Source organism: the organism of the source record quoted next, unplaced genomic scaffold, assembly GCF_019419815.1.
Source record: "Pyrus x bretschneideri cultivar Hongxiangsu unplaced genomic scaffold, Pyrus_bretschneideri_v1 Contig1, whole genome shotgun sequence".
Classification (NCBI taxonomy): domain Eukaryota; kingdom Viridiplantae; phylum Streptophyta; class Magnoliopsida; order Rosales; family Rosaceae; genus Pyrus; species Pyrus x bretschneideri.
In genome coordinates this window covers 17,561,113-17,574,206 of record NW_025999390.1, presented here as the reverse complement: position 1 = coordinate 17,574,206, position 13,094 = coordinate 17,561,113, and the positions used below count along the sequence as shown (strand labels likewise).

The 13,094-nt window shown below is 37.7% G+C and overlaps 3 protein-coding genes across 5 annotated transcripts; 2 read left to right on the top strand and 1 right to left on the bottom strand.

The window, feature by feature from the left end:
* Nucleotides 1-618: 618 nt before the first annotated feature.
* Nucleotides 619-1,008, top strand: LOC103933956. The gene has a single exon (XM_009343656.2). It carries the CDS (start codon nucleotides 619-621, stop codon nucleotides 1,006-1,008), a length of 390 nt encoding a protein of 129 aa, XP_009341931.2.
* Nucleotides 1,009-4,360: 3,352 nt separating this feature from the next.
* On the top strand, nucleotides 4,361-5,242 carry LOC103965171 (STS14 protein). Its single transcript, XM_009378186.3, has one exon. It carries the CDS (start codon nucleotides 4,436-4,438, stop codon nucleotides 4,955-4,957), a length of 522 nt encoding a protein of 173 aa, XP_009376461.1. The 5' UTR covers nucleotides 4,361-4,435; the 3' UTR covers nucleotides 4,958-5,242.
* Nucleotides 5,243-5,495: 253 nt separating this feature from the next.
* LOC103965170 lies at nucleotides 5,496-10,857 on the bottom strand. Of its 3 annotated transcripts, none has more exons than XM_048589751.1 (12): nucleotides 10,371-10,857; nucleotides 10,188-10,270; nucleotides 9,141-9,213; nucleotides 8,603-8,716; nucleotides 8,382-8,498; nucleotides 7,797-8,213; nucleotides 7,133-7,536; nucleotides 6,951-7,050; nucleotides 6,799-6,858; nucleotides 6,631-6,717; nucleotides 6,392-6,520; nucleotides 5,496-6,081 (listed from the first exon to the last, which is right to left on the bottom strand). In XM_048589751.1, the coding sequence occupies exons 2-12, from the start codon at nucleotides 10,247-10,249 to the stop codon at nucleotides 5,779-5,781; spliced, it is 1,866 nt and encodes a 621-aa protein (XP_048445708.1). In that variant the 5' UTR covers nucleotides 10,250-10,270; nucleotides 10,371-10,857; the 3' UTR covers nucleotides 5,496-5,778. The 3 variants fall into 3 exon arrangements, with proteins under 3 accessions (XP_048445708.1, XP_009376459.1, XP_048445722.1); XM_009378184.3 differs by having other exon boundaries at nucleotides 8,633-8,716; XM_048589765.1 differs by having other exon boundaries at nucleotides 5,778-6,081; nucleotides 6,392-6,537.
* Between the last annotated feature and the right edge of the window lie 2,237 nt (nucleotides 10,858-13,094).

Sequence of the window (13,094 nt, the reverse complement as noted above, 5' to 3'; positions counted from 1 at the left end):
TCCTTAGGCCTTGTTTGATCTCTAGATACTCACAGGAATAGATAATTTATAAAATTCAAGGTCTGTTGAAAATAGATGTGGATGAATTTTCATTTCAAGGGTATTAAACGTAAAGGAAATTTTGCTCTTTTAATCATCTCATTATGTCAGAAATTGGAACAGATAAGTTTCCTTAATAACTAATTCAGTTTCAATTTTTAAGTTGAAATGTATAAACCTACCTTAAAATATAGTTTGGTATTCATTCCAGTCTAATCTTGTACATTAGCAGTATATAAAGTCACGTTGTCCCGTACATTAGCGTTGTACAAAGTCACTTAGTAAGAGATCTTAAGTTCAATTCTTATGCGTTGTTAATTTGTAACTAAGTTACTATGACAGAAATATTATATGATGGTAGCTCAATCTTTTACCTCTTAATATAAATATATTGTTGTAAAAATTACAGAAATTCCTTAATTCTTAATTCATCTTGGCCTAATGGTCATACAAACAAACACATTAATCAGTCCATGCTAAAAAGTAAAGTAAAACCAACGAACCAAGTTAAAAAGAAGAAGCCCTTCTTTCCCTGCCACTCCGTCTCTCCCCCCATATCCCAGTGAAAATCCCAAAATTATGGGCGTCTGTGCTTCCACTCCGACCTGCACAAAAAGCAGAGGAGGAGGAGCACCGCGACCAGATGCGATCGGACGGCCGACAAGCAGCATAGTGATCGACGCGGACGGTCGGATGCAAGAGTTGAAGCGACCAACCCAATCAAAGCACATCACTTCCCAGAATCCGAATCATTTCCTCTGCAACTCCGAAACCATGTCCATCGGCACGTGCTTGACCCACGTGCCCGACGAGGAGGAGCTCCAGGCGGGCCAAATTTACTTCCTGCTGCCACTGCGTCAGACCCAGAAGCCCCTCTCTCTGCCGGACCTCTGCGATCTGGCCATCAAGGCCAGCTCTGCGCTGGCCAGAGACGGTGGTCGCCTAACTTCAGAGCTCAAATTTCCCTGAATTTTTATTTTTTGGATATTAAGTTTTTTTTAATTTTTGTGATCGAATTCAGTGATGTAGTGAAACACATTTTGACATCTTGCGATGAGAAAATTGGTGACCATTTTTCTATTTTTCCCGCATCAAAAGCCGGCTGTGTATGCAAGAATGAGGCAGGCATTATTTGGCAAGGGGGAGGCTTGCATGTGGGCACAGGCCCAACACAGTTGAGTTATTTGGGCCTGAGCCATACTAAACTAGGCCCGAACTTACATTGATAGATAAGTTGTGCAAAAATAATGTTCTCTAGTTCGGAAATATTTTTGTACATAGCAATTAAGTGGTAGTGATGCTTCTAATTCTATTGATAATTATTAGATGAATTTAAATTTGAAATTTGTGTAATAGTAGATTAAATCAAACTCGTTCTAAATCAAATTAATCTAATATTAATCGAAGGGGTGGTGAGCAAAAATGTATTATACAAGACTTTTATTTTTTGAGTACATTCGATATGCTACACTAAGAATAGGAAGAAGAGTTTGAACTCGAGGCGCAGTTAGAGGAAAGCCCAAACCACTAGATCAATAAAAAACAGATTGTGCAAGACTTTCATTTTTTCTTAAAGACATGACGCGTTTTAAATAACATGTCATAATTCAATAAGAGTGCGGCGTATTTTCTACGTCATTTATTGATCTCTTATGCATCAATACAAATTCATGCATCTGCGGAGGTTTTAAAAGCGACCACCATCACAAGGTGGTTGTAGTGTAGGTTATAACGCCGAAGCTATAAATTCAGGTCACGTTTCCACGAGGCGGATGACTTCCATAGCCATTAGCCACAGATAGAAGTCAACGTGCACACGTGCATTGACGTGGGAAATTTATGTAAGTTTGGTGAATTAGGGTACGAACATGCTACACCGACTCTTGAATCAATTTACTATTCAATCTTTAACCTACTCCATCGCTGGGATTTTCTTGGATGAACAATCAATACTCCTTTTGAATTTTGATTAAAAGGAATATACCATGACTTATTCGGCGGCGAGACTCGATAAGATTTTTTATTTTTTATTTTTTATTTTTTTGAACGAACAATATTATTTGTACATTAACGGAGATGAGGTGGGTTAAGCATCAGGGCTAGCAATAATGTGGTCAAATTCTCATTTGGCGAGAATTGAACTTAAGACCTCTCACTTATAAGTGGATGAATATCACTAGACCGTATTACTAAATGGCGAGACTGGATAAGATTGAAGTTGAGTACAAGTTTAGTCCTATGGAGTCTCACCGCTCTGGATGAGACTTGTAAATCACTTAAGTTGGATTGTTGTCCAACTCAACTAGTTTAGAATCAACAATTATAAGTTAACAAAACAACAAACATGACATTAATTTTAGGGGTGTGATATCCACACACCCCATTTTACTTCTTACACATCCCTTTAATTTTTGGCCGTCGGATCGGATGAATTGAAGAAGATCAACGAACATAAATTATCAAAGAGTGTGTGAGAAGTACAATGGGGTGTGTGGATAGCACACCCCTAATTTTAATCCAATTGAATTGAAATAATTTAGTGCTGCCCGAGCACCAAACCCTAATCTTAAAGGGATTAATATACAAATGAGAAGAACATCACATTTCAGGAAATTAATTTGACAGAAATGCATAAGGCCGTTTGAAGGTGATTGTGGAGTGTCAAAATCATCACCCTTATCATATTCGTGTTTGCCATGTGGTCGCATTTTATGAAAAGGGCAAACCAAACATCACTTGATTCACTTGTTCCTTCCACCAATTCAAAAAAATGTTACTATATAAGTAACAAAGATTGATATCAAATAATCATAGCACATCAAATAATCATTAAGAAAAAAAAAAGGCCCAATATACATTGGTTATAGTAGTAGCGCTAGTGACTCTAGTCAGAGGGGGTGTTAAGGAGGAGCGAAATGTGCAGTCGCACAGGACTTCAGATTTGAATGACCCCTAAATTTTTGCCATTTAACATTACGTAATAATGTTCTATATTTTAAAAAATTGCTTTTGTTAGCATTTTAAAATCAAATTGTGCATTCCGTATTAGAGATTTTTTTTCTCTTTCTAAATATAAAAACTTGAGTGGCTCCGAGTCCAAGTACAACTCCAACCAGCTATGGTCGGCTGCGCGGTCACGGCCGATGATGACACCTCGCTTGGCTGTGGAATCCTGGGTGGCGGAGAAGTAGTACTATAACCACGACAACAACTCCTGTGCGCCGAATCATGAGTCGTTCGTATACGCAGGTTGTGTGGAGAAATTCTTCGGAGTTGGGGTGTGCTGAGGCCACGTGCGTCAAGGAGTAAACTAGTTTAACTCTTTTTGTTTTTATAATCCTCCAGCGAACTTAACAAGGGCAAATCCCCTGTTAGCAGGGGCCAGGAGGGGTTAGGTTAGGTGTCACAGATAGTCTGATATTAGGGCCTCATGTGCCACTAATTAAATAAAGTAAAAAGTTGGATGCCAAATCTTCTGATTCTAGCCTCTGATGCGATAATTAATATGTACTCATTCCTATAAGCTTGATTTATATTATTTGGCCCCTCGCCTCACACTTTAGGACTTTAGGGTTAATGATTTTTTAACATGAGATCAGAATCTTTTTGCAAGTCGTCTTAAGTCCAATCCTGAGTTCTTTGTTGGTTGCCTATGTTTGTCTCATTAATTTGACAAGTTCAATTCTCGTTCTCCATGTTGGTTTATTTGTAAAATTCAGTGTGAAAGTTGAGTAGCATCCTCTCTACGCAGTGGCATACCCAACATTTTCAACTTTCAAGTAATGAGGTCATAATATGAACCAAAAAGTTTTATTGGATCATTACGTTGAGCACCTAGTAGGCACCTGCCAATTTCTGTCAACATGTGCCGAAAGTTTATGTCAACATATGTCGTCAACCACTATTATTTGTAAAGGCTTGTCATGGGCAGATGCAAGATATACAGTGGAGTAATGTTGAAGACTGTCAAGACTTTTCAACTACAGTATTTCATACAAGAGAGAGAAAAGGAAGTCAAATATGATAAGAAAAATAGAAGAAATAGGAGGATGAGGTTGTGATTTAGTTTGTCTTAGTTGTTTGTAGGGTCAAATACAACCAATGATCTCATGCTGACTCCACCACTGTCTCCACGTACAAAATACTCCAACTTGGTTAATGATTGTCCAACAATTACTACCAATTATTATGATGACCTACCAATTAGCATGTCAATAAGAAGTTATGTGTTCAATTAATACAGTTATATACTTTCAACAGTACTCTCACAAAGAAGGGCAAACTAGTAAGTTAGTAGCTCCACTCCATATCCTTTCACCAACACAGTCTCTCTCTATAAATAACTATACACAACAACTAAATATTTGATCACTTCAAACACCAGATCAAAGATCAAATGGCTCATCATCATCCCTTGCTAGTCCTAGCAGCCCTGGCTATAGCCATCAGCTCTGTCCATGTTGCAGCGGCTCAGGCGCCAAGCTCCAACCCTTCAGCCAGAGAGTACCTCCAAGCTCACAACCAAGCCAGAGCCGCAGTGGGTGTAGAGCCGCTCAAGTGGAGTGAGTCATTGGCCAATGCAACAAGCAGGCTAGTGAGGTACCAAAGAAACAACCAAGCCTGCAACTTTGCTAACCTCACCAGTGGCAGCAAGTATGGAGCCAATCAGCTGTGGGCAAGTGGGCAGTCAGTGAGTCCAACCATGGTTGTGGACACTTGGGTCAAAGAGAAGGACTTCTACAACCACAGTGGAAACTCTTGCGTGCCAAATCACAGGTGTGGTGTGTACACCCAGGTGGTGTGGAGGAAGTCTTTGGAGCTTGGGTGTGCTCAGGCTACATGCGTCAAAGAACAGAGCAGCTTGAGTATTTGTTTTTATAATCCTCCTGGGAATGTTGTAGGGGAGAGCCCGTACTAAAGGAAAAAAAGAACTTCCCTGCACTGGGATGTTATTGTGGCGGAATCATAAGCCAATCACGCTACCTGTCAAGGTGGCATTCCAGGTGTAGGTAAGTTTTTTCGAACTTATTGAAGTTGAAGTTGAAGCTAATTTGGGTGTAGTTTTTGCAAGTGTTGGGATCTATGATGTTGAGGGATTAATTAGCAATAATATGTTGCACTTAGGGTGTTTGAAGTAAATTAGGCAAATGTATAAGGGTCTTTTGCTGCTAAATATGTAATGTAATCACTATGGTTCTTCAGATCTCCTTTCTGTGTGTTTGTGATTTGTTTTGTGTTTTTTGGGTTGCAGAATACAGCTGCATTTCTGTGATTATACTATAAGAAAATGGATTTGGGAGATCCAAGAAATATATGATGCAAAAACCAAAATTTGGAATTTGGATGATTCTTGTGATCCAAAAAATGGGCACACTGTACATTACATAAGAAAGAATTCAATTTCCACCGACACAGAAAACTGCTAATAAACACGTGACTCTCACGTGCAGAGTTCATTGACACATGAAATTGCAATCGATTTTACTATTAATAATGATGGTTTCAGGGAAACAAAAGATATATTTACAGTGCTAAAATGCACAATCTGAATTCCTTCACGACATCGCAGATACAAAATGCTGCAGGGTTACGCCCTTCTATTCTCTAGCCATCACTTCTTTCTACTTTGATTTTTCGGGGCTCATATTCTACTTTGTACAGAAGAGAGATGAATTCTTTACCATAAAAACCTTGACAACAATGCAGATTACATGAATGTATGGGACCCTATGCAACCGTTCACTTCACCAGCTCTTTAGAAATTAAATACCGAAATGTGAAGTTGTGAGGAATATACTCGATGCTCTTGCGGGGTTTCCCAAGCTGGCATTTCTTGACACTCTTCCTCAATGATTCAGGCAAAGTCTGTTGGATCATCTCTAAAACACCAACTGGACACAAACCCGAACTTTTTGCAAATGCCTCAACAATCTTCGGTAGAAGAATTTTGTGGTCCTTGCGCACTCCAAAGGTAGCTTGAATGTACTCCTCCTTTGCACCTTCCAGATCCTGATATACCCTCTTGGGTGTGTATACACGAACCTGAAAAAGATCATGGACAGTTCATACAATTCCTCACAAGTAAAAACATGAAAAGCTAAGAGCAGATCAAGGTATTCAAATATACTTGTTGACTTTATTATCTTTTTCATTTTTGGCGTAATGTGGAAAAGTAAGCCTCAAAGAAATTTTTGTTTTTGTTTGGTTACCGTGCAAGGGAATCGAACCTTAACAGAAAAAACTAGTGTAAGTTTGAAAGAGTAAGAAAACTGTAATTCTGAGACAGCAAAACTTTAGCATTCATGAATTAATGCTAGACATACTTAAAAGAAGAATGAAGTTAATGAAGTACCGCAGGATCAGAATGGCTTCCTGAACACAGTGCAAAGTATAGAAGGGGTTCCGGATGGTCAATTGCATATGCTTGCCGTTCATCTCCAGTCTTGAACTTCGTCCTTGGAGCAAGTAACAAACGAAGCCACTGCAAGCAGAGATATACTGTTGTATGTTTGAATTCCATACAAATGTTAAGTAAAAACAAGCGTTTCAATACGCTTCAGAGTGCACGTGCATGTGTGTCTTATGATCTACCTGTCCCGGGCGAGACATCCGGCATCCAAGGATAGAGCTTTGCATTGTGTCTGCGCTGATTGTGTGACCCCCAATGTTATAAGCAGCCTGTGTAGTAAAAGAAACCAAGTAAATCAAAGCCGGTACTCAATGTTTTCCCCCAAGTAAAACCCGTGGAACTATTCTTACCTTCAAAAGCAAAAATACTCTCTTTACATTGTTTTGAGGAACCCCATAAGCCAAATATGCCTGTCAGACACAGAATATTGATTACAATCTGGTAACAAACATCCAAAGAAGATCGCAATGTAAACCAGTATATTAAAGGTGGTGAACCTTACATGCATAACCAATGTATTGTGTACATTAATCCAGAACGCTAACTTCTCATCATTTTTCAACTTTCTTGGATCTACTTCCTCTAACCGACAGATAAGTGACCTGTAACAGGATAACTCCATAAGCATAATGATTATGTCAAGAGCATAAGGAATTTACTTCAGATGGGTACATAAAGGCTCGCCTGAAATGTTGTAGCAAATGCTTGATATCGCCTAGTTTTTTACTATCTCTATAAATCCATGGCACTTCAACCATTGTGCTGTATGGCCCACTAAACTCTTTAAGTCCTTCAATATGAAAAGGATTATCCAATCGTACATCAAAAGATGAATTATTCCTACATCGTGGACTCCACATGTCACTCTGATCTCGCGGTGAAAATGCACTTGTTGATGACAAAGATGAATTGGGAGATGAAAGGCCATTATGTGACAAGGGTGATTCCGAAAGCTTGCAATATATGGTGGACATGCACTTGATCATGTCCTCTGAAAGCCTGTTAGGTGTCTCTGGAATATGATCAGCAATGCGTGTACCAAGATGGTCTGCCAGACTAATTAAATTTGATGAAGTATTCTGAGCATACTGGAAAAACAATTGAAAGTCATACTCCAGAAAAAAGCCTCCAAATATCCGTACATACCACGACAAGAAGTTAAACCCTCTAATGTTAGGTTTCCCATAATTGTCACTATTACAAGAATATCACCATGCATAAGGATCTTCTTCATTAAAATGGTGAAGTAAAGCAGCTTATGCCATGATGTGTGGTGATAGAAAATAACAAGCATTTTTAGGGAACAGACTTTAACAAGAAAATTATTAAAACAATGCATAGAAGTTACCTCCATCATAGACAACGGTTGAGAATGACAGGAACGCAAAGTGTTCGCTTCTGGAGAAGTTCTACTTAAGAATGCAGAGTGTTGCGAAAGTGAGGAGTGGCAACGGTGAACACTGGAATCTAATAGTTTCTCTTCTCCTCCAATTGCATTGAATTCCTTCTGTGAATTTTCAAGTGACTGACCACTGGATTGAACTGCCAAGTTTTCCCTCTCCAATGGCATATCAGGTTCAGAAACTTCTAGGAACCTGCTTCTTGGGCTTGTTAGAGTTGGTTTTAGTCGTTCATCCTTCTTAGATGGGGAAACAGAGGAAAATTTCCCATCAAATGCTCTCCTATACAACGAGAGAAGATATTGTTCCAAATGCGCAACTTCTAATTCTAACACAGCAATCTCCTTAATCAATTCTGTAGCTGGCTGGAGTTACATAAAAGCAGTGTTAAGATGTCAGATAAAATTTACATTGCAATTTGCAACAGAATATGACATAAATAGAGCATGTATGTAGGTATGTAATTATCCCTGTTAAATATTCATATATATTAAAAATAAAAATAAAATTTAATATGAAGGCAGAAAAGCTACCTTAGGCATCACACTTGCATTTGTATTATGATGGATGGAAGACCTATAACCCAATGCATTTTCTAAAGCATGACGGACCTCGAATTGATCTTGTAATCTTTTCTCAAGCTGTAGAATCTGTGTACAAAATATTTAAAACAACTAACATCAGTAAGCAAAGTTAAAGCTGGAGCACGCTTGAGCATAATGGGTTGGATATAATAATCCAGAATCTCCCGAACCTGAATATAAAGATATACAATTTGGTATACCTCTTGCTTTAAAGAGTTGTGTACTTCCACGGTAGGAGATTGTTTCTTCTTGGTCGTAACATGGCCCTTGAAGTGTCCCATATCCTGGTTTTAGATCCAATCCATAAGTCAGATGAAAAGTTATTTTTCGATGCCAGAGTTCAGAATTTTAATGCGCGAATAATCAAAATAATTATCAGTTTATTCAACTTGCCTCAGTAAAGAATATATCCCATCTATGGCAATAGGTATAATTTTTAAAGACATAACAACCCTATAACTTATTTAACATTATATGAACTTGTAGTTAAGATTAAATATCTGGAAAAGAAGGAAAATTAGAGGGGCCAATATGTAATGTTCAAGCTGGCAGCCTGGCACTAAGCTTAAGATCTTTAATTTAGCACTTATTGTAATAGGTAGTCAAACAAACAATAAGCTACTAAGATCACTAGTTCTAAGATAGCTAACCTTCTTTATGATTATGGAGTAATATAGGCAAACATGTAAAATGTAGTAGTGATCCTACCAGCTTTACAAGGTCTGATGCTTCACCGGAACTATCCAAATCATCTTCCTCCACTCTTTTCTTCTCAGGAAAGCTAGCAATGCATATGTGTAAACAAAATGAATTAACTGATATTGATTGAAGAAGAGGGCATTTGCCGTCTTTCATTCCACAAGTAGGCCACTGCATATATGATTTGTCCATTTACAAGCAAAACCTCAACGTATTCTTCCTCAAGGAAGAGGAGCAAAAAAATTTCGGGTTCAAAATCCTGTACTACTCATGATTACAAACTTTAAGAGGAAAACAAAGTTGGGAAAGATTTAGAGAAAGCAAAATTAATATTTAGAAAATATAATTTTCGCACAGAAGAGAAAAAAAAAATTCAGTACCCTCAACTGCTCACGAAAATACAAAGACTTTGGGAGGAAAAGCTATAAATTTTCAGAAGAGAAATGAAAAAAAAAAACTTCATGGATAAAACCCGAAATTCCAAACAAAAAGCACCTGAAATCGAATGGTCTAAATGAATCAAAGAACTCTCAAGTTTTTCTCTCTATTGGGTTCTGAATAGTCTCAATTAAAAATAACTGAGGCTTCCATCCATGAAGAATAATTAAGCAGCAAATTTGTACCAGGCCAAAGTGGAGGTTTTGTTTTTTGTCTGAATCCAATAAATGCAGGTTAGTAGAAATTCAGTGTTGTCACTTGAAGAAAAATTCTTTGCAGCTGTGAAAGCTGAGATTCCCATTGTCCCAAATAATCCACCCCACAAATTCTTCCAGTTCATGAATTTCAACAAGTATGCATACTAAAATAACGCAAAAGTGTAAGAACAGTGACTGCTAGCTAACAAAAGAAATAAATTTCATGAGTTATCACCGAAAAATATACTTAGTAATTACGCTTTACCGCAGTGACGGAAATCACCGTACACCAAGCGGTTCGATCCCCACCCATCCCACTTCCCTCTAACATTTAACAATTTCTTTTAACAAATGATATTAACATTTAACAATTTAACTCAGCAATGCTATCGTTTGTTAAATAAAAAATTTAAAAAGCTACCTTTTTGAACGCTTGTGTTGTTTCACACTTAATCCCAGCATTTTACCTTCACCACCGCTCATCCCTCCAAACCGCCTTAGTCTCTGCAAAAATCATCCAAAACACAACGGTAAATATTTTACTGAGGCAAAAACAAAAAGATTCCAACACAGAAAAACACGGGAAATAAAATTTACCACTTACCCACGAACCCAGAAGTGAGGGCAAATTTCTCAAACGCCTCTAATCAGACTCCAAAGTCCAAAACTTTGACTTTCTCACTTGCATTTTTCAGCTTCCCGGAAAGAAAAAAAAAAACCCACAAAGTGACACTTGCTCGTCTCAGAGTCTGAAAATTGCAGAGCTGAAATGGTGCCTAAAACCCACAAAAAACAACTCAGAAAAGAGGACACTTTTGACCGGGGAGCTTCTCCGTGCAGATATGACTGTTTTTTGAGCTTTTTTGCCGCTGGGTTGGGGGGGGGGGGTGTGGGGTGGGGAGCTGGCTTTAGCTTTGGCTTTACGTTAAAAGAAGGAAAAACCAGGTCGTGGGGGGTTTAGCGGGAGAAGAAAAGCTGGCATGGACCTGTGGTGGTATTGGAAGACCCCTGAATGTCAAAGGGTTCCAAAAGTGGACAATTTTCTTTCTTTCTCTTTCGCTCAGCCAGAGGACAAATGGGAGGGTGATAAATAGTGGCTGTGACTGACTCTGGATGTATATCGTGCGTTCGTGCTGATTTATTGTATTTTATTAATTGTTTGTCACTTATTTTCCCTAAAAACAAATAAAAATAAAAAATAAATTTAACGATGTAGCGGTATTTTTTTTTATTTTTAAGTGAGATTGTGAGTGATTAAGTAATGAGTTATGGATCAATTTACTCAGATATTCTTTAGCGTCAACATATCATTACAAGACGTTTTAATTAAATTGTTTTGTGTCATAAACTTAAGTTAAATAACATCATCAAAATTTCAACATTCTCTTCTCTTGTTGTGAAGCAAGTGGGAGTTGGTGACCGTCCCTCCACCTTGTCCCATGCTTATTGATCTATGGTCACTGGCCTAAGACTCTAGTATGACCTACGTATGTAGCAATGCATTCTAATTGAGATTATCTTCAAGTCTTTGTGTTCGGAGTACAAAATCAGAAGATTCGGGCCATTGAAAAAAGAGATCCGGATTCTTAATTTATGTGAGGTGGGTCAGTAAGATGAACTAATAGAGATCACAAAATTTAAAATGAGTGGTCTGAACTCCTGGTCCATCAGCTTCGGACTTATAGATCCAATGAGGATCTCAACCCATTGCATATATACCATTGCTATGTATTAGAAAGGGAAAATACACATGACAATAATCATAATTATTTACTTTTTCTTAGTTGATATGAGCCATAATTAGAGGGAGAAATCGACCTAAGAATTTGAGTGTAATACCCTAATCACTTGAGTTATACGAATTTTCCGTCTCCATGGTTTACTCTCAAATACATGTGATATTGGGAAGAAGGGGAACAAAACAAAGAATTTCGGGCACATAATTAAATTTTTAGTTTTATAGGCAATGGTTTTCCCACTCTATTTTCTTCCCCTAGACACGTCTCTCTCTAGGTAGTTGAATTGAATAAAGCAAAAGAGAATTAAATAACAAAAATAATGGAGAATGAAAAGATGAATGGGTGAAAGCCATTTATCCTTGAGTTATATTCAAAATTACTTTCCTATTGCTAAAGTCACATCAAATGGTTATATTTTGTCACTTACATTCAATGAAACATTAATTTGTTTACATTGTGTATCGAAGATGGAACATTATTCTTAGGAATGATAATGTATACCAGTTGGTTAAATGGCACACAAGTTGATTCGTTAATATAAACCAAGTTTTCAATAAAAGTTAGTTGCATGTTGTTTTAGGGTTGCAGTGGTTCTAAGTCCACACAACTTGGAATTTTAGATATACAACTAGGGAATTGCTTGAGAAATGAATTTTTACCATGGCTCAGAAGGCCAATGAGTAAGTCCAGGTGAACTAAGCCAATTGAGAGCAAAAGCCAAAAATGGGTTGTGTCCAATAACGACTGGGTGGCAAGTTTTTTTGGTTTTAGAAGAAAAGCAAATTAAAGAGGAGCCTCCATCAAAAGGGATGAAAGGTGAAGGATAAAGGAGACATAGGATGCTGGAAAAGGAAGAAGGATTTGAGAGCTTTCTCTTTGTCTAAATCTCTTTTGAGAAATTTCCCCAAAAAAAAAAACTCTCTTTTGAGAAAAAAATAGGTGGATGCCCTAACTGTCCATCAGCGTCAAGGAAACTAACGTTTGTCACAGAATCCACACATAAAATAATGCTTAATATTATTAGGGCTTGACCTTTTCCAATTTTTCCAATACCAATACAAAAGAAAAAGATGAAATGGCCTGTGCGGTGGGGTGGCCAGTCTCTCTCCTTTTGTCATGGTATTCACCTAATTGGGAAAAAGAATAAGAAAAAGTTTCATTTTTCACTGCAATGAGAGATACTCTTTAATTTGGTCTGAGCAATGAAGGAAAAGTGAGAGAAAAGTGAGAAGAAAGTGAGAGGAAGCGTTGTTTTAGTAAAAAATATTCTGTGAATTGTTTACTTGGTGCCTAGGGCACCTGCATGAGTGTAGAAAGTATATTATAGACCCTAGCTAGGATCAGGACTTGTTTATTTCAGACTGAATATATGGATTTCATTAGTCCAAAAAGCCAAAAATCAAGACATAAGAAAGGTGAAAAGAAAAATAAAAATTTTAAAATGAAGGAAAAATCCAAAGTTATCAGCATTCTGAAGTGCTTCTTTCGATCGTCAATGCACACTTAGCAATTATGAATGTGTACTTAAAGCTGGTCCTGATATTTGGGATCCCTTTAGAAAATTTAAATGGAGGCTCTCAAGAGATTCT